General features: G+C 47.6%; 2 protein-coding genes across 3 annotated transcripts in view; both read left to right on the forward strand.

Annotated features, from left to right (window-relative positions):
- Positions 1 to 24,757, forward strand: part of ICE1 (interactor of little elongation complex ELL subunit 1) — a 191,793-nt gene that overhangs the window by 23,902 nt on the left and 143,134 nt on the right. The window contains exons 5-6 of the mRNA XM_040434319.1: positions 3,962 to 3,980; positions 11,786 to 11,897. Of these exons, the coding sequence (XP_040290253.1) occupies positions 3,962 to 3,980; positions 11,786 to 11,897 (131 nt within the window). The remainder of the gene's footprint in view (positions 1 to 3,961; positions 3,981 to 11,785; positions 11,898 to 24,757) is intronic.
- On the forward strand, positions 5,279 to 10,896 carry LOC121002781 (AP-2 complex subunit sigma-like). Of its 2 annotated transcripts, XM_040434321.1 has the most exons (3): positions 5,279 to 5,416; positions 5,516 to 5,580; positions 10,608 to 10,896. In XM_040434321.1, the coding sequence occupies exons 1-3, from the start codon at positions 5,279 to 5,281 to the stop codon at positions 10,723 to 10,725; spliced, it is 321 nt and encodes a 106-aa protein (XP_040290255.1). In that variant the 3' UTR covers positions 10,726 to 10,896. The 2 variants fall into 2 exon arrangements, with proteins under 2 accessions (XP_040290255.1, XP_040290254.1); XM_040434320.1 differs by having other exon boundaries at positions 5,279 to 5,580.

Consider the following 24,757-nt stretch of genomic DNA (forward strand, 5'->3'; position numbering starts at 1 on the left):
CAGCCTCAAGGAGACGTTATACTGTATGGGGCCAGCCACAAGGAGACGTTATACTGTATGGGGCCAGCCACAAGGGGACGTTATACTGTATGGGGGCAGCCACAAGGAGAGGTTATACTGTATGGGGGCAGCCACAAGGAGAGGTTATACTGTATGGGGCCACCACAAGGAGACGTTATACTGTATGGGGCCAGCCACAAGGAGACGTTATACTGTATGGGGCCAGCCACAAGGAGACGTTATACTGTATGGGGCCAGCCACAAGGAGACGTTATACTGTATGGGGCCAGCCACAAGGAGACGTTATACTGTATGGGGCCAGCCACAAGGAGACGTTATACTGTATGGGGCCAGCCACAAGGAGACGTTATACTGTATGGGGCCAGCCACAAGGAGACGCTACTGCAAGGAGTCAGGACAACAATTTTTGAAGCCCCCCCTCCTCAGTATAATAGTCTTGTGGCCATCATACAGTAATGTATATTTCTTCTTGCCCTAATGCCTGCTTTTAGAGATCAATGTGCAGCTTGCAGGCAGGAAGGGAAGGACCAGGGCCATAGAGGACAGACACTATCTCCTTTAGAGGGACTCGCTCCTGGCAAACACAGCTCTGCTGCAGTGATTGCAGTGGAGCAGACTGTGATGCAGTTACAATGTATAGTTATTGCAGGGACTCAGAGAATCGTCTGAGAGTTTATTAGTTAAAAGAATCGAATGAGTCAGAGACTGTCACCGAGTCCCTGCCAGGCTTCCTGCTCTGCTACATGCACCCTGTACACACACAGCTCCACTACATGCTATGCTAATAATGCTTTCCCCCCCCCTTTCCCCCGGACGGACTTACAGGGAGCTGCAGAGCAGGAAGCCTGGCAGGGACTCGGTGACACGGTCTGTGACTCATTCCATTCTTTTAACTAATAAACTGTCAGACGATTCTCTGAGTCCCTGCACTGTGAGTCAGTGCTGGTTGCCTCTGATTGGTTGGAGGGCGGGGCGGAGCTAGCTTCCACTGTAGGCTCCTATTACACTGCCTGCTGCTGCCTCTGAAGCTGTTAGCTGTGCGAGGTGCAGGGGCAGGCCGCGGACAGACACAGAAGCGGCGCACAGGTATCGGCAGTAGTATCGGGGACATTTGCACGAGTACATGTACTCGTGCAAATGCCCGGTATCGGTCCCGATACTGGTATCGGTATCGGGACATCCCTAGAGGCTTACATAATAGAAACCACCCAAAAATTACCCCATTTTAGAAAATACACCCCTCAAGGTATACAAAACTGATTTTACAAACTTTGTTAACCCTTTAGGTGTTCAACAAGAATTGATGGAAAATGGAGATGAAATTTCAGAATTTCACTTTTTTGGCAGATTTTACATTTTATTCCATTTTTTCCAGTAGCAAAGCAAGGGTTAACAGCCAAATAAAACTCAATATTTATTACCCTGATTCTGCGGTTTACAGAAACACCCCACATGTGATTGTATACTGCTGTACGGGCACTTGGCAGAGAGCAGAAGGAAAGGAACACCATAAGATTTTTGGAAGGCAAATTTAGCTGAACTGGTTTTTAGATGCCATGTCCCATTTGAAGCCCCCTAATGCACCCCTACAGTAGAAACTCAAAAAAGTCACCACATTTTGGAAAATACGGGATAAGGTGCCAGTTTTGCTGGTACTATTTTGGGGCACATATGATTTTTTTTATTGCTCCATATTACGTTTGTGAGGCAAGGTATCAAAAAAAAATTATGTTTTGGCAACGTTTTTATTTTTCATTTTTACAGCATTTACCTGAGGGATTAGGTCATGTGACTTTTATAGAGCAGATCGTTACGCACGTGGCAATACCTAATATGTCTACTTTTTCTTATTTAAGTTTTACACAATAATAGTATTTTTGAAACCGAAATAATGATATTTTAGTGTCTGATAGTCTGAGAGCCATAGCTTGCAGTGATCGCGCGTGCACCGCTCTGGTGCCCGCGCAATCACTATGACTTACTATTACGTGAAATTGCGGGAACTCAGTGGTTCCCATGATGTAACAGTACGTCAAAGGTCGGGAAGGGGTTAAAGGGGTTTTCCGATTTTTTTTTTTTTTTTTTTTTTTTTTTTTTTTTTTTTTTTTTTTAATACTGATGACCTATCCTGATCAGTGGGAGTCCAACACCCGGGACCCCCGCCGATCAGCTGTTTTGAGAAGGCAGCGGCGCTCCTGTGAGCACTGCTGCCTTTTCGCAGCTTGTCAAGCACAGAGCTATACATTGTATAGCAGCTATGCTTGGTATTGTGTTTAGCCCCATTCAAGTGAATGAACTGCTACGAGACCAATGAACGTGTCGTAACTTGTCCTAGAAAAAGGGAGCACCCCTGCCTTCTCATAACAGCTGATTTGGCGGGGGTCCATGGTGTCAGACCCGCCCACTGATCAGATACAGATGAGCTGTCCTAAGGATAGGTCCTCATTAAAAAAAATCTTGGGAAAACCCTTTTAAGTGCATCAGGGACAGGCCCAAGCTACTCTGTGCATCCTTGCTTCTCCTACTTGACTGACAGAGCCAGGTTCCTGCATAGTCCACTTGCCTGGTCCTGTTGGTCAAGGAGGGAGAGAGCTTGACAGGAAGCAGCAGGAGCAAGGGTGCACAGAGTGGTTTAGGCCTGCCTTCTTGGGGAACTTAATTACATCTTTACACATGGATTATTAAAAGTATTCTCCAGAATAAAGTCTCAAATTTCTAAGTAAAATGTATTAATACGTTTAGGTGAGCTAGTCCTACAGGGCTTTGTGTCTGGTGTAACAGCAAACTTCCTGGTGACAGACTCCCTTTAAAGGGAACCCGTCATCAACTTTATGCTGACCTCGCTGAAGGCAGCATAAAATAGTGACAGAAATGCTGATTTCATCAATGTCACTCATGACAGTGGTTGCTGAGAACCAGCATCATAATCATTGCAGACTGGGCCTGGAAAAGAGTCAGATCTACCTGAGAAGAGTCATGGTTATACATAATCTCCTGCACTCTCACCCATCTGCTGATGATTGGCAGTTCTCTCCTAGAGAGAAAGGGAGAAAACTAGGTAGAAGACTGTCAATCATCAGCAGGTGGGCAGGGAGAGCAGGAAGTCATGAATAACTCTGACTCTTCTCAGGTGGCCGTGACTCTTTTCCAGGCCCAGTCCGCAATGAGTGTGATGTTGGTTCTCGGCAACCACTTACTTTTAACTTGTAAATGACGGACCGCTGAAATCAACTCACCCGTCTCTTCTTTATTCTGCCGTTAGTATTGGCAGCATAAGGTTGATGACAGGTTCCCTTTAAAGATAAGTCCTCATGATTTCCCCCATGTAAAAAAAAAACATTTGTTGGTTGTATAGGTACTCCAGGACTAGTTCTTGATCGGAGGCCCCACCAACCAGAACATGATCATGCTAGTGCTTCCCTAGTGGTCTACATACATGCTAGAATTAATAAGGATTGCTTATCTTACCTTTCACTTCTGTCCTGAACCCAGTACAACATACAGTTATACATTGAGCACACTACTCTTGGCTGTTTCTGTCTCCTTTGTAGAGATTGAAATGAGCTGCAGCTCAGATGCCAACCACCACTTAAATAGATGTGCGGACTCCAGCAATCAAACATTTATTAGCTGTCCTAAATTCACTGCAGTCTGCTAGAGATTAGGAACTGCACAGAGCGCGGGGCGGCAGCAGGAGCCATGCATTTCTCAAAATAGGACCTCTATAGCTCCTGAGATTAGCCACTTTAAAGGGACAATGCCTTTCAGTAAACAAGAGCCGCAGGTCCTGCTCCTGACAGTCAATTAAAAAAAAACCTGCATGTTATCAGTAGCTGGCGTTATTTTGTAGATCTAAAAACAATTTAGCAAGCCTTGTTAATTTGGAAACATGATTTTATTTTATTTTTTTGTCTTTGTATTTTCCTTAACTAGAAAATACATCTTCAATATGCTGAAAGGTAAATGACCAGTGTATTTTAAGTGCCTTATTTTATCAAGCTGTTTATTGTATTTTATAAATTACCGGGGGATTTTATCATGAGGGACTATTTGTAATCTGTTTTGCTTGAGTCTGTATTGGCATACTTTGTACCAAATCTATCAAACATCACATGTTTAAACCGAACACTTTTACATAGAAATGCTACTCCAGTTTTCCAAGTGCACCCTCCTACTGGAGTGAGATTGTGACATTTTTTTTTTTTTTTTTGCAACTTTATCAAAAAGTCGCTGTGATAAATCTGGAGTGAAGCACTAATGTACTTTCACACTCGCGTTTGGTGCGGATCCGTCATGGATCTGCACAGACTGATCCGTTCAGATAATACAAACGTCTGCATCCGTTCAGAGCGGGTCTGTTTGTATTCTCTTTAACATAGCCAAGACGGGTCCGTCTTGGACACCATTGAAAGTCAATGGAGGAAGGATCCGTTTTCTATTGTGTCATAGAAAACGGATCTGTCCCCATTGACTTGCATTGTGTGCCAGGACGGATCCGTTTGGCTCAGTTTTCGTTAGACAGCAAAACACTCCAGGCAGCGGAATGGAGACGGATCGGAGGCAAACTGAGGCATTCTGAGCGGATCCTTTTCCATTCAGAATGCATTAGGGCAAAACTGATCCGTTTTGGACCGCTTGTGAGAGCCCTGAACGGATCTCCCAAACGGAAAGCCAAATGCCAGTGTGAAAGTAGACTAACATAGCTAACCTTGCCCACTTTCCACCCACTTTTCAAATCTGGATTGAATGTTTTAATGCAATTTAGTTGCAAAATGTTTACTCAAGTAACCACAAAAATCACAAAAGCCCTTTTATGTGACTTTTTGAAGCCAGAATTGTGGAGTACAGGGAGTTATAAATTCCCACCTACGTCTTTACAGTTCTGCTTCCTAAATTTCCCCTAAAATGTATGTCAACCATTGAATCCCATATTACAGTTATAGAAAATGAACCACCTTACCAAGTTGACTTTATGAATGCATTGCATTATTCTGTTACATAGTGTGGTTGAAGGACATACATCCTATTAGTTTCTATTATAGCCCAATGCTGCATTGTAATTACACCTGCTCACCACTGCAGTTGCTGCGGCAAGTAAACAGAGCAGAGAAGGCAGCACTGGTAGGAGTGCTGCCATCTCTTCACACAGCTGATCGGCAGGGGTCCCGGGTGTCAGACCCCTGCCGATCTGAGTCTGACCTATCCTGAGGACAGGCATCAATAGTACAAGGACGACGAGGAGAAGGGAGAGGCAGACATGATCCACTTCATCCTGATCCAGAACCGCGCCGGTAACACCCGCCTGGCCAAGTGGTACATGCAGTTTGATGACCAGAAGCTTATAGAGGAGGTTCACACTGTGGTGACCGTGCGAGCCGCCAAGCACACCAACTTCGTGGAGTTCCGGAATTTTAAGATCATCTACTGCCGATACGCCGGCCTATACTTCTGCATCTGCGTGGACGTGATGGACAACAACCGGGCCTACCTGGAGGCCATCCACAACTTTGTAGAGGTCCTGAATGAATATTTCCACAATGTCTGTGAGCTGGATCTGGTCTTTAACCCCTTAAGGACACAGCCTTTTTACACCTTAGGACCAGGCCATTTTTTGAAAATCTGACCAGAGTCCCTTTAAGTGCTGATAACTTTAAAACGGTTTGACTTATCCAGGCCGTTCTGAGATTGTTTTTTCGTCACATATTGTACTTCATGACACTGGTAAAATGGAGTCAAAAAAAAAATTTTTTTGCACCAAAAAATACCTAATTTAACAAAAATTTGCAAATTTCAAAGTTTCAGTTTCTCTACTTCTGTAATACATAGTAATACCCCCAAAAATTGTGATGACTTTACATTCCCCATATGTCTACTTCATGTTTGAATTGTTTTGGGAATGATATTTTATTTTTTGGGGATGTTATAAGGCTTAGAAGTTTAGAAGCAAATCTTGAAATTTTTCCGAAATTTACAAAAACTCAATTTCTAGGGACCAGTTCAGGTCTCAAGTCCCTTTGCGAGGCTTACATTATAGAAACCACCCAAAAATGACCCCATCTAAGAAACTACACCCCTCAAGGTATTCAAAACTGATTTTGCAGACGTTGTTAACCCTTTAGGTGTTGCACAAGAGTTATTGGCAAATAGGGAGGAAATTTGAGAATTTCATTTTTTTGTCTAATTTTTCATTTTAACCCATTTTTTCCACTAACAAACCAAGGGTTAACAGCCAAACAAGACTGTATCTTTATTGCCCTGACTCTGCCATTTACAGAAACACCCAATATGTGGCCGTAAACTACTGTACGGCCACACAGCGGGGCGTAGAGTGAAAGGTGCGCCGTTTGGTTTTTGGAAGGCTGATTTTTATGGACTGGTTTATTTACACCATGTCCCATTTGAAGCCCCCTGATGCACCCCTAGAGGAGAAACTCCCTAAAAGTGACCCCATCTAAGAAACTACACCCCTCAAGGTATTCAAAACTGATTTTACATACGTCGTTAACCCTTTAGGTGTTGCACAAGAGTTATTGGCAAATGGCGATGAAATTTGAGAATTTCATTTTTTTGCCTAATTTTCCATTTTAACCCATTTTTTCCACTAACAAAGCAAGGGTTAACAGCCAAACAAGACTGTATCTTTATTGCCCTGACTCTGCTGTTTACAGAAACACCCCATATTTGGCCGTAAACTACTGTACGGGCACACAGCGGGGCGTAGAGTGAAAGGTGCGCCGTTTGGTTTTTGGAGGGCTGATTTTGCTGGACTGTTTTTTTGGCACCATGTCCCATTTGAAGCCCCCCTGATGCACCCCTAGATTATAAACTCCATAAAAGTGACCCCATCTAAGAAACTACACCCCTCAAGGTATTCAAAACTGATTTTACAAACTTTGTTAACCCTTTAGGTGTTGCACAAGATTTAATGGAAAATAGAGATACAATTTCAAAATTTCACTTTTTTGGCAGATTTTCCATTTTAATATTTTTTTTCCAGTTACAAAGCAAGGGTTAACAGCCAAACAAAACTCATTATTTATGGCCCTAATTCTGTAGTTTACAGAAACACCCCATATGTGGTCGTAAACAGCTGTACGGGCACACGGCAGGGCGCAGAAGGAAAGGAACACCATATGGTTTTTGGAAGGCATATTTTGCTGGACTGTTTTTTTTGACACCATGTCCCATTTGAAGCCCCCCTGATGCACCCCTAGAGTAGAAACTCCAAAAAAGTGACCCCATTTTAGAAACTACGGGATAGGGTGGCAGTTTTGTTGGTACTAGTTTAGGGTACATATGATTTTTGGTTGCTCTATATTACACTTTTTGTGCGGCAAGGTAACAAGAAATAGCTTTTTTGGCACCGTTTTTTTTTTTGTTATTTACAACATTCATCTGACAGGTTAGATCATGTGGTAATTTTATAGAGCAGGTTGTCACGGACGCGGAGATACCTAATATGTATACAATTTTTTTTATTTATGTAAGTTTTACACAATGATTTCATTTTTAAAACCAAAAAAATGTTTTAGTGTCTCCATAGTCTAAGAGCCATAGTTTTTTCAGTTTTTGGGCGATTATCTTAAGTAGGGTCTCATTTTTTGCGGGATGAGATGACGGTTTGATTGGCATCTATTTTGGGGTGCATATGACTTTTTGATTGCTTGCTATTACACTTTTTGTGACACAAGATGACAAAAAATTGCTTTTTTTACACCGTTTTTATTTTTATTTTTTTACGGTGGTCATCTGAGGGGTTAGATCATGTGATATTTTTATAGAGCCGGGCGATACGGACGCGGCGATACCTAATATGTATACTTTTTTTTTTATTTATGTAAGTTTTACACAATGATTTCATTTTTGAAACAAAAAAAATCATGTTTTAGTGTTTCCATAGTCTAAGAGCCATAGTTTTTTCAGTTTTTGGGCGATTATCTTGGGTAGGGTATGATTTTTGCGGGATGAGATGACGGTTTGATTGTTACAATTTTGGCGTACATGCGACTTTTTTGATCACTTTTATTACCTTTTTTGGGAAGTAAGGTGGGCAAAATTTCAATTTCATCATAGTTTTTTATTTTTTATTTTTATGGTGTTCACCGTTCGGGTAAAGTAACATGACCGTTTTATAGATCAGGTCGTTACGGACGCGGCGATACCAAACGTGTAGGGAATTTTATTTTTTTCATTTTTTATCAGTGATAAATGTGTTTTTTGATTTTTACTTTTTTTTCACTTTTATTCACTTTTTTTTGACCCAGACCCACTTGGTTCTTGAAGATCCAGTGGGTCTGATGTCTGTATAATACAGTACAGTACAATATATATTGTTCTGTACTGTATTTTACTTACACTGAACAGATCTATGCCTTTCAGCACAGATCTGTTCAGCACCATGGACAGCAGGACGCCTGAGAGGCGTCCTGTTGCCATGGGAACCTTCCCCGTCTGCTTAGTACTGCTCAGAACTTCGCAGACGGGGAAGGGTAAGGAGGGGATCTCTCGGGGGGCTCTCTGGGGGCTCTCTCCCTCCCCATCGGGGGGCTGCAAAGGCACAGCAGCCCCCCGATGGGAGAGGGAGGGAGCTCCCTGCGCTGTTAACCTTTTCCATACAGCGGTCCGTACGGACCGCTGTATGGAAAGGGTTAAACGGCTGACATCGCATCGCAGATGTCAGCCGTTTATACCAGGGTGCCAGCAATGTGCTGGCACCCTGGTATCCCCACTAGACACCAACGATTATACAAGGGGAGGCGGGCGGGGGATCGCGATCCCGCCTGCCGCACCGCCCGCCTCCCGCACCGCCCACACCGCCCGCAACCCTCCCCCTGCACCTCCCGCCACCATAAAAATCATTCGGGGGTGCAGGGGGGGGTGAATAAAACTTTTTTTTTGGCATATAAAGTTTCTGATCCCCGCGGTCAGGGACTGCGGGGACCAGAAACTTCAGAAATCGCAGCAAACCGCAGGTCTGAATTGACCTGCGGTTTGCCGCGATCGCCGACATGGGGGGGTCACGGGACCCCCCCCGCGCATTTAGCCTAGGTGCCTGCTCAATGATTTGAGCAGGCACCGGGTTCCGATCACTGCCAGCCGCACGGCAGTGATCGAAAATACACAGGGCGTACATGTACGCCCTGTGTCCTTAAGTACCAGGGCACAAGGGCGTACCTGTACGCCCTATGTCCTTAAGAGGTTAAAGGGGTATTATCAACACGCCGTTTCATACTTACCTGCTCCCGGCACGCTGTCCACTTCCTGGTTTCGGCAGGGGGCGGGCTCCATCTTGATTGAAGTCTTCTCCCGGCCGGGCCGCGCGCTGGACTGAGCACGCACACCGAGGCCGCGCATGCGACCTGGTGACTTCTTCCTGGCAATTATACTATACTGGCCAGGAAGAAATTACCATAGCGCGTGCGCTTTCGGGACTGCGCACGGCTGGCCGGGAGAAGAGAAGTCGTCGTCTGCGCAAGCGCGGCCACCGCGATTCCTGAGAAGAGCAGTGGCCGTAACCAGGGGAGACGGAAGACAGCAGTCAGGCAAGTATATATTTATTTTCTTCTAGGGCCCCTTTCACACGGGCGTTGCGGGAAAATGTGTGAGTGCGTTACGGGAACACCCACGATTTTTCCGCACGAGTGCAAAACATTGTAATGCGTTTTGCACTCGGTTGAGAAAAATCGCGCGTGTTTGGTACCCAAACCCGAACTTTTTCACAGAAGTTCGGGCTTGGGATCGGTGTTCTGTAAATAGTATTATTTTTCCTTATAACATGGTTATAAGGGAAAATAATAGCATTCTGAATACAGAATGCATAGTAAAACATCGCTGGAGGGGTTAATAAAAATATATATTTTAACTCCCCTTAGTCCACTTGTTCGCGTAGCCGGCATCTCCTTCTGGCTTCATCTGATCTCTGTGCAGCAACAGGACCTTTGGTGATGTCATTCTGGTCATCACATGATCCATCACATTGATCTTTTACCATGGTGATGGATCATGTGATGACCGGAATGACGTCACCAAAGGTCCTGTTGCTGCACAGAGATCAGATGAAGACAGAAGGAGATGCCGGCTACGCGAACAAGTGGACTAAGGTGAGTTAAAAATTATTATTTTTTTTAACCCCTCCAGCGATGTTTTACTATGCATTCTGTATTCAGAATGTTATAAGGGAAAATAATAATGATCGGGTCCCCATCCCGATTGTCTCCTAGCAACCGTGCGTGAAAATCGCACCGCATCCGCACTTGCTTGCGGATGCTTGCGATTTTCACGCAACCCCATTCACTTCTATGGAGCCTGCGTTGCGTGAAAAACACAGAATATAGAGCATGCTGCGATTTTCACGCAACGCACAAGTGATGCGTGAAAATCACCGCTTATGTGAACAGCCCCATAGAAATGAATGGGTCGGTATTCAGTGCGGGTGCAATGCGTTCACCTCCCACATCGCATCTGCGCGGAATACTCGCTCGTGTGAAAGGGGCCTAAGGGGTGGGAATGAATTAAATATATTTAGAAAAATGATCACTGTTAAATCATTAACAGATTTAACAGTGATCATTGAGATGAGAATACCCCTTTAACTTCTATAAGGTGTACACGGTTGTGGATGAAATGTTCCTGGCCGGAGAGATTCGGGAAACGAGTCAAACAAAGGTTCTGAAGCAGCTGCTGATGCTGCAGTCTCTGGAGTGACCTGTGACCCTGCTTCCGACATGTGCGTGCCCCTGGACCGCTCTTCGTGCTCCCCAGGCGCTATGTTATCCTGGCCCTCTGCCCCTCTCATCATGGACGACAGATTTTTTTATTTATTTTTGTTTTGTACATTCTAAATGTGAAAATAAATAAATGTTCCAAGTAAAAAAATAAAATAAAAAAATAGTACAAGGACGACAACCCTTTTAACTGCATTACAGGATCTGTGGCTAAGTTAGGCTACTTTCACACTAGCGTTCGGGGCTCCGCTTGTGAGCTCTGTTTGAAGGGGCTCACAAGCGGCCCCGAACGCATCCGTACTGCCCTAATGCATTCTGAGTGGATGCGGATCCGCTCAGAATGCATCAGTCTGGCAGCGTTCAGCCTCCGCTCCGCTCAGCAAGCGGACACCCGAAGTCAATGGGGACGGATCCGTTTGAAGTTGACACAATAAGGCTCAATCTTCAAACGGATCCGTCCCCCATTGACTTTCAATGTAAAGTCTGGACGGATCCGTCTGAACTACTTTCACACTTAGAATTTTTTCTAAGCTATAATGCAGACGGATCCGTTCTGAACGGATCCAAACGTCTGCATTATAGGAGCGGATCCGTCTGTGCAGACAGCAGACGGATCCTCTCTGAACGCAAGTGTGAAAGTAGCCTAAGCTGCTTGAAATCAGTCAGTCTTCTTGACAGTTTTCAATAATGAACACAATTGTAAATCTGGCTTTTTGGAAATCGTAGCTATATAGATCTGTAAAATGTTAAGTCGCCATACACCATTTTGGACTTATCAGGTGCTAATAGTTCAGATTTCAATGAATTGCAACAACTCTGCAGCAGGTAGTATGAATCCTTGAACATACACTCATTACATATATTTTAATGTTCCTCATAATTCCCCCCCCCCCCAAAAAATGTAATTTAGTACTTTCTAACATAATTTAGTTTCCTATAGCGTAACTGGTTGCGTAGCCATGGGTACAGTTATCACTTTAATTTCTATTTTCGTGTCTATTACTTTTTATTACAAATGCTTCAAATGTATAATATTTCAGGGAAAATGAAACCCTACGATGTCAACTGGAACAAATGTTGCAGAAAGTATCTCCTCAGGCACAACATGAAGAGGAGCTAGAATCTCTGAAAGCTGAACTGGAAGAGAAGACGGTAGTTATGTTTTATAATTTACTCCATTTAAAGAAAAAATATTACATTAAGATTGGAAAACTATTCTTCCTTCGCTAGTAGTAGTATTCATTACTTTTCCTGCTATAGGTAATGTAACAGTAGTAGGGGCTTGACATGTAGAGAAGATTTTGTGTGTGGTAAATGAAGTTTGTGGAGATGATTATCCTCGGTAATGTCCTGGAATTTTAACTGCTTAAAGGGGTTGTCCGGGTTCACCTCTTTAAAAGGGATGCTGCTGAATTACTGAATATAAAAAGTGACATATATGTAAACACTGAACTATTATTGGAATGTAGTAATGTATGGTAATACGATGAGGAGGAATACCTGATTGAACAGGCATGAAAGATGGTACTGACACTGTAACTTAACCTGGACCTGCTTACCCGATGGTCATATCCCTTTTCAGGGCAAGTGCACTGTATACCGCTGTGCAGGAACCTATCCCTAGAACACCCTCCAAAATACCTAACCTACTGTCCCAACACATGTCCAGGGTTGTTAATCAGATTATTCTCCGTTTGCTTTTATTTTCTGCTTGATTATTTTTAACCACTTCAGGACCCACCCATTTTTCACCTTCAGGACCCAGCCTAATTTTGCAAATCTGACATGTCACTGTATGTGGTGATGACTTTAACCCCTTAACCCCTTAAGGACACAGCCCTATTTCACCTTAAGGACCAGGCCATTTTTTGCAAATCTGACCAGTGTCACTTTAAGTGCTCATAACTTTTAAACGCTTTGACTTACCCAGGCCGTTCTGAGATTGTTTTTTCGTCACATATTGTACTTCATGTCACTGCTAAAATTGGGTCAAAAAAGTTAATTTTTTTGCATAAAAAAATACAATTTTTACCAAAAATTTTGAAAAATTAGCAAATTTCAAACTTTCAGTTTCTCTACTTCTGTAATACATAGTAATACCCCCAAAAATTGTGATGACTTTACATTCCCCATATGTCTACTTCATGTTTGTAGCATTTTGGGAATGATATTTTATTTTTTGGGGATGTTACAAGGCTTAGAAGTTTAGAAGCAAATTTTGAAATTTTCAGAAATCTTCAAAATCCCACTTTATATGGACCAGTTCAGGTTTGAAGTCACTTTGTGAGGCTTAGATAATAGAAACCTCCCAAAAATGACCCCATTCTAGAAACTACACCCCTCAAGGTATTCAAAACTGTTTTTTCAAACTTTATTAACCCTTTAGGTCTTCCACAAGAGTTAATGGCAGATGGAGAAACAATTTTGAAATTTCTTTTTTTTGGAAAATTTTCCAATATAATCAATTTTTTCCAGGAGTAAAACAAGGGTTAACTGCCAAACAACACTCAAAATTGGTTGCCCTGATTCTGTAGTTTACAAAAACACCCCATATGTGGTCGTAAACTACTGTTTGGCCGAACGGTAGCACATAGAAGGAGGGGAACACCATATGGGTTTTGGAAGGCAGATTTGGCAGGACTGGTTTTGTTTATACCATGTCCCATTTGAAGCCCCCTGTTGCACCCCTAGAATAGAAATTTCAAAAAAGTGACTCCATCTAAGAAAGTACACCCCTCAAGGTATTCAAAACTGGGTTTACAAACTTTGTTAACCCTTTAGGTGTTCCACAAGAGTTAATGGCAGATGGAGAAACAATTTTGAATTTTCTATTTTTTGGAAAATTTTCCAATATAATCAATTTTTTCCAGGAGTAAAACAAGGGTTAACTGCCAAACAACACTCAAAATGGGTTGCCCTGATTCTGTAGTTTGCAGAAACACCCCATATGTGGTCGTAAACTACTATTTGGCTAAATGGCAGGACATAGAAGAAGGGGAACGCCATATGGTTTTTGGAAGGCAGATTTTGCTGGACTGGTTTATTTACACCATGTACCCTTTCAAGCCCCCTGATGCACCCCTAGAGTAGAAACTCCATAAGTGACCCCATCTAGGAAACTATGGGATAAGGTGGTTGTTGTTTTGGGACTATTTTAGGGGTAAATTTGATTTTTGGTTGCTCTATATTACTCTTTTTGAGGCAATGTAACAAAAAAATTAAATTCGAAAATTGTTTCTACATTCGCTATTTAGTTTTGTGGAACACCTAAAGGGTTAACATAGTTTGTAAAGTAACTTTTGAATACCTTGAGGGGTGTAGTTTCTTAGATGGGGTCACTTTTTTGGAGTTTCTAGTCTAGGCTACATCAGGGGGGGCTTCTAATGGGACATGGTGTCAAAAAAAAAACTGTCCATCAAAATCTGCCTTCCAGAAACCATATGGAGTTCCCTTCGTTCTATGCCCTGCCGTGCAGCTATATAGCCATTTACGACCACATATGGGGTGTTTCTGCAAACTACAGAATCGGGGCAATAAATATTTAGTTTTGTTTGGCTGTTAACCCTTGCTTTATTACCGGCAAAATGGATTCAAATTGAAATTTTGCCCAAAAATAGGTGTTTTGGCACCGTTTTTATTTTATATTTTTAACACCGTTCATCCGAGGCGTTTGGTCAAAAGTAATTTTTATAGCGACGACTTTTACGCACGCGACGATGCCCAATATGTATGGCTCTCAGACTTTGGAGACACTAAGCAGGCATCCTAAAAACTGCGGCCCTCCAGATGTTGTAAAACTACAATTCCCACCATGCCCTGCTGATGGCTGTAGGTTGTCTGGGCATGCTGGGAGTTATAGTTTTACAACATCTGGAGGGCCGCAGTTTGAGGATGCCTGCACTAAAACTAATATTTTTTGGGGAAAGAAAAATTGTTTCTGTGTCTCAAGTCTGAGAGACCTAGTTTTTTATGTTCTCTAGTGGACTGTTGGGGATTATAAAAATTTAGTACTCCATGGAAGTGTGATACTCCCTGAAGCAATCGATAATGCAGAGGCCCGGATGATCGGGGCACGTGTCACACTGAGTGGTGGTGTCCTTCCGTATCCCCCTCTTGTGACACACTCTGCATCTTTTTTGGGTTCGTCCCTTCTTTCCAGTATGGGGGACCACACCTGGAAAGTGTTGGCCAGGGACGATCCGGGCGCCTCCAGTTCCCGAGGTACTCCGGCCTGCTCTTTCCCGGTCCGAAAAGATCAGGTCTTTGAGGACTGCCTCATAGAACTGGAGGAATGTCCCTGTGCTGCCAGCGCTTCGGGATAGTACAAAAGAGTTGTACATGGCAACCTGTACCAAGTAGACCGCAACTTTTTTGTACCATGCCCGGGTTTTGCGCATGGCATTATATGGCTTGAGGACTTGATCAGAGAGATCAACTCCTCCCATATACCGATTGTAGGCGACGATACAATCTGGCTTGAGGACCGTTGCCGCGGTACCTCGCACAGAGACTGGGGTGGTGCTGTTACCGTGGATTGTGGACAGCATAAGGACATCCCTCTTGTCCTTATACCTGACCAGCAACAGGCTTCCACTGGTAAGGGCACGGGTCTCACCCCTGGGGATGGGTACCTGGAGGGGGTGGGCAGGGAGGCCGCGTTGATTTTTCCGCACGGTCCCACAAGCGAACGTGGATCTGGCGGCAAGGGACCTGAACAAGGGAATGCTGGTATAAAAGTTGTCCACGTACAAGTGGTAACCCTTATCCAGCAGTGGGTACATAAGGTCCCACACGAGTTTCCCGGGGGAAGTGGCAGGGGGGGGTCTGGGGTCTGAAAGCTGAAACAAAAAAGTTTAGAATAAATGTGCTTTTTTTTTTTTTTCTCTAACTTTTCCCTTCTTTCCCTGCCTAACGGTGCCTCTCCCTCACTGACCCTAACCTACCTGGGTGGCGATGGGTGCAGGAGGGTGATGGATGGCGATTAGGGGGACACAGGAGCTGGTGCTGGACGATGCTGCACGGTCAGGGTGCTGGACAGGAAGAGGAGGGGAGAGAGGAGCGCAGGAAGTTTGAATCTCGCGCCTCTCTCCCCTGCACCAATCGGCACCCTGGACAGCGGCATTCAGCACCAGGGCCAGCACCGCCTCTCCAAATCCTCGGACTGCGATAGGTGGTGTATAATTACGCCACCGATCGCAGTCTTTTTCCGGTTCATCGGGTCACAGGACACCCGAATGGACCGGAAACGCAGAAAACCGCAGGTCTGAATTGACCTGCGGTTTTCTGCGATCGTCGATGCGGGGGGGTCAAATGACCCCCCCCCTGCATTGTTACAGGATGCCGGCTGAATGATTTCAGCCGGCATCCCGTTCCGATTAACCCCCGCGGCGCCGGCATCGCTATTTAAAGCCATGACGTACCGGTACGTCATGTGTCCTTAAGGGGTTAAGGACTCAGGACGTACCGGTACGCCTTAAGTTTAAATCGCGATTGCGGCGCCGCGGGGGTTAATCCGAACAGGATGCCGGCTGAAATCATTCAGCCGGCATCCTGTCACAACGCCGGGGGGGGGGGGGGGGGGGGGTTGTTATGTGACCCTCCCCGAATCAGCGATCGCGGCAAACCGCAGGTCAATTCAGACCTGCGGTTTGCAGCGCTTTCTGCAGTTTCTGATCCGCGGGGATCAGAAACTTTAAAATGCCCAAAATGTCGATTTTGCACCCCTGAGGGGGGCTCCTGTGCCTTTGCAGCTTCCAGACAGGATGGGGTCACAGAGATAGGGAGCCCCCTCCTTACCCTTCCCCGTCTGCTCAGTTGTGGCCACAACCGAGCAGACGGGGAAGGTTCCCATGGCAACAGGACGCCTTCTCAAAGTGTAAGTAAAATACAGTACAATACACTATATAGTATACTGTATTATACAGACATCAGACCCACTGGATCTTCAAGAACCAAGTGGGTCTGGGTCAAATATATATTTTTTTAAAGTGAAAAAGTAAAGATTAAAAAAAAAAAAAACACTTATCACTGAATAAAAATTTAAAAAATAAAATACACTACACATATTAGGTATCGCAGCGTCCGTAACGACCTGATCTATAAAACGGTCATGTTACTTTCCCCGCACGGTGAACGCCATAAAAAAATAAAAATAAAAACTATGAGAATTGAAATTTTGCCCACCGTACTTCCCAAAAAAGGTAATAAAAGTGATCAAAAAAGTCGCATGTACGCCCAAATAGTGCCAATCAAACAGTCATCTCATCCCGCAAAAATCATACCCTACCCAAGATAATCGCCCAAAAACTGAAAAAACTATGGCTCTTAGACTATGGAAACACTAAAACATGATTTTTTTTTTTGAAATCATTGTGTAAAACTTACATAAATAAAAAACATTAGGTATCGCCGCGTCCGTATCGACCGGCTCTATAAAAATATCACATGACCTAACCCCTCAGGTGACCACCGTAAAAAAAAAAAAAAAAAAAACTGTGTAAAAAAAGCCTTTTTTTGGGTCATCTTGCGTCACAAAAAGTGTAATAGCAAGCGATCAAAATGTCCTCTTTTAAACTCCACTCCCCCGGATCTAATTTCCTGCGGCTGAGGAAATCCGCTTGGATGTTTTGTGTCCCCTTTAAAAAAAAAAAAAAAAAACGCTCATAGGGAGATGAGATTCTCCTCTGCCCACAAGAAAATTTTGTTGGTTAAGGCTTGTAGTCGCTCGCTTTTCGTTCTTCCCTGGTGGTTTATATATGCTACAACCGTCTTGTTGTCGGATCTTATTTGTACATTGGAACATTTTAGCTTTTTACCATAAAAACCCTGGAATAACAGTCCAGACCGACTTCATTCGTCGGTACAGGAACAAGAACGTTTATCTGAACTAGCAGTTCGATTTCTTGCTCCAGACAAAGCTGAAGATGTTCCGAGCTCTGAACTGGAGTCTGAACAAATAGTGGGGGGACTTTTGACAAAGGGAATACTGTACCCTTCGTGGAGGGTATTTAATAACCAGCGGCTGCATGAGTATTTTTCCCAGCGCTCCACGAATTTCCCTGGGGTTCTGGTGTCATTTTTTGGAAGACTCCTCAGAACTGGGAGAGAACATAAAACCCTTCCCTTTCTGTTTTTCCGATCTCTAGTTTTCTGTGTTCCTTTTGTTTTGAAAACTACCCTTCTTTTTGGGACAAAAAAATTGAGTTTTCCTTTTCTTTTCTTTTCATCTTCCGGGAAGCTCTTTTTGGAATCGGAGGCTTTCTCTAGAATCTTATCTAAGTCCTGACCAAAGAGAAGATTACCATAAAACGGGAAGTTGCATAATTTTGCCTTGGAGCCTGTGTCTCCAGACCAAGCTTTTAACCAAAGTGCCCTTCTAGAGTTTTTAGCTAGGGTCGTAGCTCTTGCGGTCAGCCTAACAGAATCCGCTGTTGTGTTTGACAAAAAATCTAGAGCTTTTAATAAGATCGTTTATATCGTCGGATGAAAATAAGTAATTTTTAAAAACGTCATTAGAGTCAGAATTACCGTATTTATCGGCGTATAACACGCACTGGCGTATAACACGCACCCTTCATTTTAAGGGAAATTTCAGGAAAAAAAATTAAATTTCAAATTGTACTGCTATGGGGTGGGGGGATCTGTGGATGGAACTGTTATGGGGGGAATCTGTGGATGACACTGCTATATGTCATCCACAGATCCCCCTCATAACAGTGTCCCCCAATACACCGGGCCTCTGCTCACCGAAGTATTTATAAACGTGAATCCTTATCCTGTTTTCTCGCCCATATTCCTTGGGGGACACAGGAAACCATGGGTATAGCTCTGCTCCCTAGGAGGCGTGACACTAAGTGAAAGCTGTAAGCCCCTCCTCCATCAGCTATACCCTCAGCCTGGAGAGAGAGACTACCAGTTTTTTGCTTAGTGTCCAAGGAGGCAAGACACTCCCTGCTTATGCAGGGTTGTTTTCCTATAATTTTTTATTTTTGCGTTATTTGTTGTTTTTAATTCGGTTTTTTTCTACTTACAGGGACAACAGAGGCGCACTAGACCCCTCTGTTTTCTCCCGGGGTTGAGTCGCGCCAGTGCCGGTAATACCGCACTGCCGCCTCCCCCACAGAAGACAAGGTGGACCAGGGCAGCCTCGCTCCCCTGCGTCCCGCCAGCTCAAGGGTCGCCCGCACGCCAAGTCCCTCCCCCGGCTTCCTGCCACTGCGGTGCCAGTGGCTGAAGGGGCGACCCTGCTGGATGGATTGAGGGTGAAGACAGCGTATGGTGAGAGTGGCTGCTCCAGCCTCCCCTTCCCTCCCTCCCACCGCTGCTACATCTCTCCGTGGTGTCCATCCACCCCCCCCCCCTTCCCTCCCCTCCCCCATGGGCATATCGGGGCCGGCAACTTTACCGGCCATCATTTGGGGGGGGACTTCGTTCTGGTGTTGCAGACCCAGGACAAGCTGGTTCTTAGGGGGGTGACTACCACTTCAACGGCAGGGCAGTCAGGGGGACGGCTGTATGAGGAGTCGTCACATTCAGGCGGGGGCCGCTTACTTGGCGCGAACGGCACCTTTTCATGGCCGGCACTTCATCTACCTAGGGGGTTAAATCATTTTGCCGCGCGCGCGTGCGGCTCTGCTTCTCCTTCAGCGCGGCAAAGGGGGGGGGGCGGAGCTTTCTACATGCGCTCCGCTACTTCCTGGTTCGTCGGGCTCCCCATCTCAGGTGCTGCGTGGAGCTCTCTCTCTCTCTCTGCCGTCCGATCCTGAAGCTATTCACCTCTGTGCCTGCCGCCTCTCCTCCACAGCCTCCCTTCAGTCTGCTGCCCTTGCTGTCTGCCGCTTGCATCATCTGGGTCTGGTAGGACTGTTAACCCCATCCGTGCCACCAGTACTGTTACTTGGGTGTGATCCCCGTTTTTTCACCTGGGGTCTCCCACTTTAAGTGCAACTTTTTTTCCACCATGTCAGACCCTTCTGCAGCTGCCAAGCCTTGGTACCATGCCTGTACCGCTTGTAGGGAAGCCTTTCCCCGGGGGCAGTCTGATCCGCACTGTCCTGCATGCCGAGCTCCACCGCAGCCTCAGCCGCCCGCTGTGTCGCTCCCTGCTTCCTCTGACCCGCCTGACTGGGCTAGATCCCTGTCCCAGGCCGTGGAAAGCCTCACTCAGGTCGTGGGCCGCCTAATAGACAGGCCGCCTACCCCGCAGGACGCCACTCTTACTGTCGCGCCCTCCGGGTCCATCGCTTCTGCCGCTGCGGCGGGTTCATCCTCTCTTAGTGACCCTTCCCGAGCTAGGCACTCTCAGAAGCGTTTTAGAGTAGAGCGAGCCTCCTCCTCGGATGCCTCCCTCTCCCCGCCACGCGTGCGCACTCAGACGAGCCTCTCCTCTCCAAAGGATTCGCTCTCTGAAGGTGAATTGGCGGTTTCAGATTTGGAAATGGACTCGGCCCTGCCGTCCAAGCTAGCCTCAGCGATGAGTCAGCTCATCTCTGATATTCGTGACACCTTTAAGGTGCAAGATGACCCCCCTAGCTCTGACGCAGCTAGCGTCTCCTTTATCAGACCCAGGCAGGCCTCAAAAGTTTTTCCAATCCACTCTGATTTCTCCTCCGTGGTGTCTAAGGCTTGGGCTCGCCCGGACGCCCGTTTTGTCAACCCCAAGAAGCTGGACATTTGCTATCCTTTTCCGGCCGATGTCGTGGCCACCTGGTCGTCCCCACCCAAGGTGGACCCCCCTGTGGCCCGTTTGTCAAAGAACACGGCCATCCCTGTTCCCGACGGGTCCTCTCTTCAGTCAGCGGAGGACCGTCGCATGGAGACCCTTTCCAAGGGCATTTTTGCTGCCTCCGGTTCTGCCCTCAGACCGGTTTTTGCCTCTGCTTGGGCAGGTAAAGCAATCTCTGCTTGGGGTGCGCAGCTGGAACAGGAGTTGGACTCGGACGTCCCCATCCAGGACCTACGTTCCTTGGCCCAGCTTATTATTCGGGCCGGGAATTTTGTTTGTGAGGCCTCCCTTGATGCGGGAGCCCTTATTGCACGCTCCTCCGCCCTGGCGGTTTCCGTCAGGAGGGAGCTCTGGCTGAAGGTTTGGAAAGCGGACGCTGCCTCCAAACGTTCCTTGGCGGGGCTACCGTTTGCGGGTTCCCGCCTTTTCGGGGTCCGCCTAGACGAGCTTATTTCGGAGGCCACGGGTGGTAAAAGCACCCATCTTCCTCAACCCCAAGCCAGGGGCGCCCCCCGCGGACGCCCCGGTGCGTCTCGTTTTCGGTCCTCCCGCAGGAACTCTGGGGCTCCCCCCGCAGCTGCCGCTTCGGCCCCTCCCCAGGATAAGCGTAGGAAGCCGTTTTTTCGGGCGCAGCCCTCCTGGCGCAGGCCGCAGGCTGCCCGCACACCCGCAGCAAAGCAGTCCTCTGCCTGAAGGCGCGCCCCCACCCACCCGGGTGGGGGGCCGGCTCCTCCTTTTCAGGGACGTCTGGATGGCTCACGTCTCCGACGCCTGGGCTCTCGAAATTGTGTCCTCCGGATACAAAATCGAATTCGCGTCCTTCCCTCCAGATCGGTTCTTTCGCTCCCGCCCGCCGCGGGACCCGAAAAGCGCGGCTGCGTTCTCCGCGGCTGTTCAAGCCTTACTGGACAGAGGGGTGATTACCCCCGTTCCTCTAGAGGAAAGGTTCCAAGGGTTCTATTCGAACCTCTTTGTAGTTCCCAAGAAGGGAGGTTCGGTGTGGCCCATTTTGGACCTCAAAAAGCTCAACCGTTTTCTCCTCCTTCGACGGTTTCGGATGGAGTCCCTCCGTTCCGCGGTGGCTTCCCTGGAGCGGGGAGACTTCATGTCTTCCATCGATATACAGGATGCCTACCTCCATGTTCCGGTAGCCCGGTGTCACCATCGCTTCCTCCGATTCGCCGTGGGGGACCTCCACTTCCAATTTGTCGCCCTTCCCTTTGGGCTGGCAACAGCCCCCCGGGTGTTCACCAAGGTCCTGGCCCCGGTTTTGGCCTTACTCCGTTCCAGGGGTGTTTTTCTGCTACCGTACTTGGACGATATCCTCATCAAGGCTCCGTCCCTTTCTCAAGCGGTTGCCAGCGTGGATCTCACTCTAGAGACTCTGGCGAGGTTCGGTTGGGTCATCAACTTCCCCAAGTCCTCCCTTCCCCCCTCCAGACAACTGGTCTTCCTGGGAATGCTTTTAGACACGGGAGCGGCGGAGGTACGTCTTCCCTCGGAAAAACGATTGACCCTCCGCCGGGCGATTCGGGGTCTCCTTCTCCACCGTCGACCGTCCTTCCGCTTCTGCATGCGGGTCTTGGGGCAGATGGTTGCCTGCTTCGAGGCGATCCCATTTGCGCAGTTTCACTCCCGCCCTCTCCAACGGGCGATCCTCTCCTCCTGGGACAAATCGCCGCAGTCTCTGGATCATCCCTTCCATCTATCGCCTCCGGTGCGGTCATCTCTCCGCTGGTGGTTACAGTCCCCTCTTCTGGGCAGGTCCTTTCTGCCGCTCAACTGGTTGGTGGTTACAACCGATGCCAGTCTCTTGGGCTGGGGAGGCGTGTTTCCTCCCCGATCCGTCCAGGGCATTTGGTCTCCATCGGAGTCCAAACTCTCGATCAATGTCCTGGAGCTGAGAGCGGCCCTTCTGTCTCTGCGACACTGGACTCATCTGCTGAAGGGTCATCCAGTTCGTGTGCAATCGGACAACGCCACGGCCGTGGCATACATAAACCACCAGGGGGGCACTCGCAGCGCTGCAGCGATGCGGGAGGTCACCAGCATTCTCCGTTGGGCGGAAGCCCACGTCCCGGCTCTATCGGCAATTTTTATTCCAGGGGTGGACAATTGGGCGGCGGACTTCCTCAGTCGCACCACTGTCGACCCCGGCGAGTGGTCTCTTCACCCGGAGGTATTCGAGGCCATTTGCCTTCGTTGGGGCATGCCGGACGTGGACCTCATGGCCTCCAAGTTCAATCACAAGGTCCCCGCCTATCTGTCCAGGGCCAGGGATCCGGGAGCTTGCGGAGCCGACGCCCTCGTTCGTCCTTGGCGAGGCTTCGCGCGTCCGTACATATTCCCTCCCATCCCACTCCTGCCCAAGGTCCTTCGGAAGATCGCGGCGGAGGGCGTCTCGGTGATTCTGGTCGCTCCGGACTGGCCCCGCCGGTCTTGGTATGCCGACCTCATGCTGCTCCTGGCAGACGCGCCCTGGCCGCTGCCCGCCAGGGAAGATCTTCTCTCTCAGGGACCGATCTTCCACCCGCGTTTAAGGTCCCTACGTTTGACGGCGTGGTTGTTGAGACCACCGTCTTGACACGTAGGGGTTTTTCTGCGGACGTCGTCCGCACCATGATCCGTGCCCGCAAGCCGTCCTCTTCTAGGATCTATTATAGGACCTGGAGGACCTATTTGGGGTTCTGTGCCGATCTGGGGATTCCTCCGCTCCGCTTTTTTCTCCCCACTGTTTTGTCCTTCCTGCAGAGCGGACTCGCCCAGGGTCTGGGTCTTAGTTCTTTGAAGGGTCAGGTGTCTGCGCTGTCCATCTTGTTTCAGCGCCCACTGGCCCCCCTTGGTCCTGTCAAGACCTTCCTTCAGGGCGTGGCTCACGCGGTTCCCCCGTACCGCCCTGGGACCTGAACCTGGTTCTCTCAGCGCTCCAGGCTTCTCCTTTCGAGCCTCTGCGGACGGTTTCCTTGCGACTTTTGTCCTGCAAGGTTATTTTCCTTGTGGCCGTCACCTCTCTTCGGAGGGTGTCCGAATTGGCTGCACTCTCCTGTCTGGAACCTTTCCTAGTGTTCCACCAGGACAAGGTGGTCCTTCGTCCGGTCCCTTCCTTCCTTCCTAAGGTGGTCTCCGCCTTTCATCTGAACGAGGACATCGTTCTCCCCTCTTTGTGTCCTTCCCCTTCCCACCCCCGGGAGAGGGAGCTTCATCGCCTGGACGTTGTCAGGGCGCTCAAGGTTTACCTGAAGGTAACCAGCTCTTTCAGGCGTACTGACTCGCTCTTTGTGGTTCCGGAGGGGTCGCGCAGAGGGATGGCGGCATCCAAAGTTGCTATCGCCCGTTTTGTCAAGATGGCTGTTACTGAGGCTTATCTCGCCAAGGGCAAGGTTCCGCCCCTCGGTGTTACCGCTCACTCCACTAGAGCGGTCGGGGCTTCCTGGGCTCAGAGGAATCGGGCTTCTACGGAGCAGATTTGCAAGGCGGCCACTTGGTCCTCCTTGCACACCTTCACCAAGTTCTACAGGGTGCATACTCATGCGTCGGCTGACGCTGCTTTAGGCCGTCTGGTGTTGCAGGCGGCAGTTGATTGATGCCTCCGGTGTTGGTCTAGTTTGTTCTGGTCCCTCCCTTCTGGGACTGCTCTGGAACGTCCCATGGTTTCCTGTGTCCCCCAAGGAATATGGGCGAGAAAAGGAGACTTTTGTATTACTTACCAGTAAAGTCTCTTTCTCGCTCTTCCTTGGGGGACACAGCACCCGCCCTTCATTTGGGTTTACAGTTGTGGTTCCGGCTTGGTTGCCCCCGTTGGGGCTTGACAGTTCCTTTTTTTCCGGTTGGTGGTTATCTTTCACTACTTGGACACGCAACTGGTAGTCTCTCTCTCCAGGCTGAGGGTATAGCTGATGGAGGAGGGGCTTACAGCTTTCACTTAGTGTCACGCCTCCTAGGGAGCAGAGCTATACCCATGGTTTCCTGTGTCCCCCAAGGAAGAGCGAGAAAGAGACTTTACTGGTAAGTAATACAAAAGTCTCCTTATTAAGCTGCCCTCTCCCATTTTCCCATGTTCCCCTGTATCCCCACAGCACTTACGATTCACACGCTTCCATAGCAGGCAGAGCGGATGGCACCAGTAACGTCACTCACTGACGTCGCGCGTCTGCTCCGCCTGCTTCATTCATAAAGGGGGCGGAGCAGGCGCTCAACGTCAGTGAGTGACGTTACTGCTGCCGTCCGCTCTGCCTGCTATTGAAGCTTAAGTAAGTGCTATGGGGATACAGGGGGGACATGGGAACAT

Source organism: Bufo bufo, chromosome 5 (assembly GCF_905171765.1).
Source record: "Bufo bufo chromosome 5, aBufBuf1.1, whole genome shotgun sequence".
Lineage (NCBI taxonomy): Eukaryota > Metazoa > Chordata > Amphibia > Anura > Bufonidae > Bufo > Bufo bufo.

Excerpts from the sequence above, each read along its gene's own strand:
- LOC121002781 (XM_040434320.1), top strand. The coding sequence starts at position 5,279 with ATGATCCACTTCATCCTGATCCAGAACCGCGCCGGTAACACCCGCCTG. Across the intron at positions 5,581-10,607 it reads GTCTGTGAGCTGGATCTGGT|CTTTAACTTCTATAAGGTGT; the intron begins CTTTAACCCCTT and ends ATGAGAATACCC.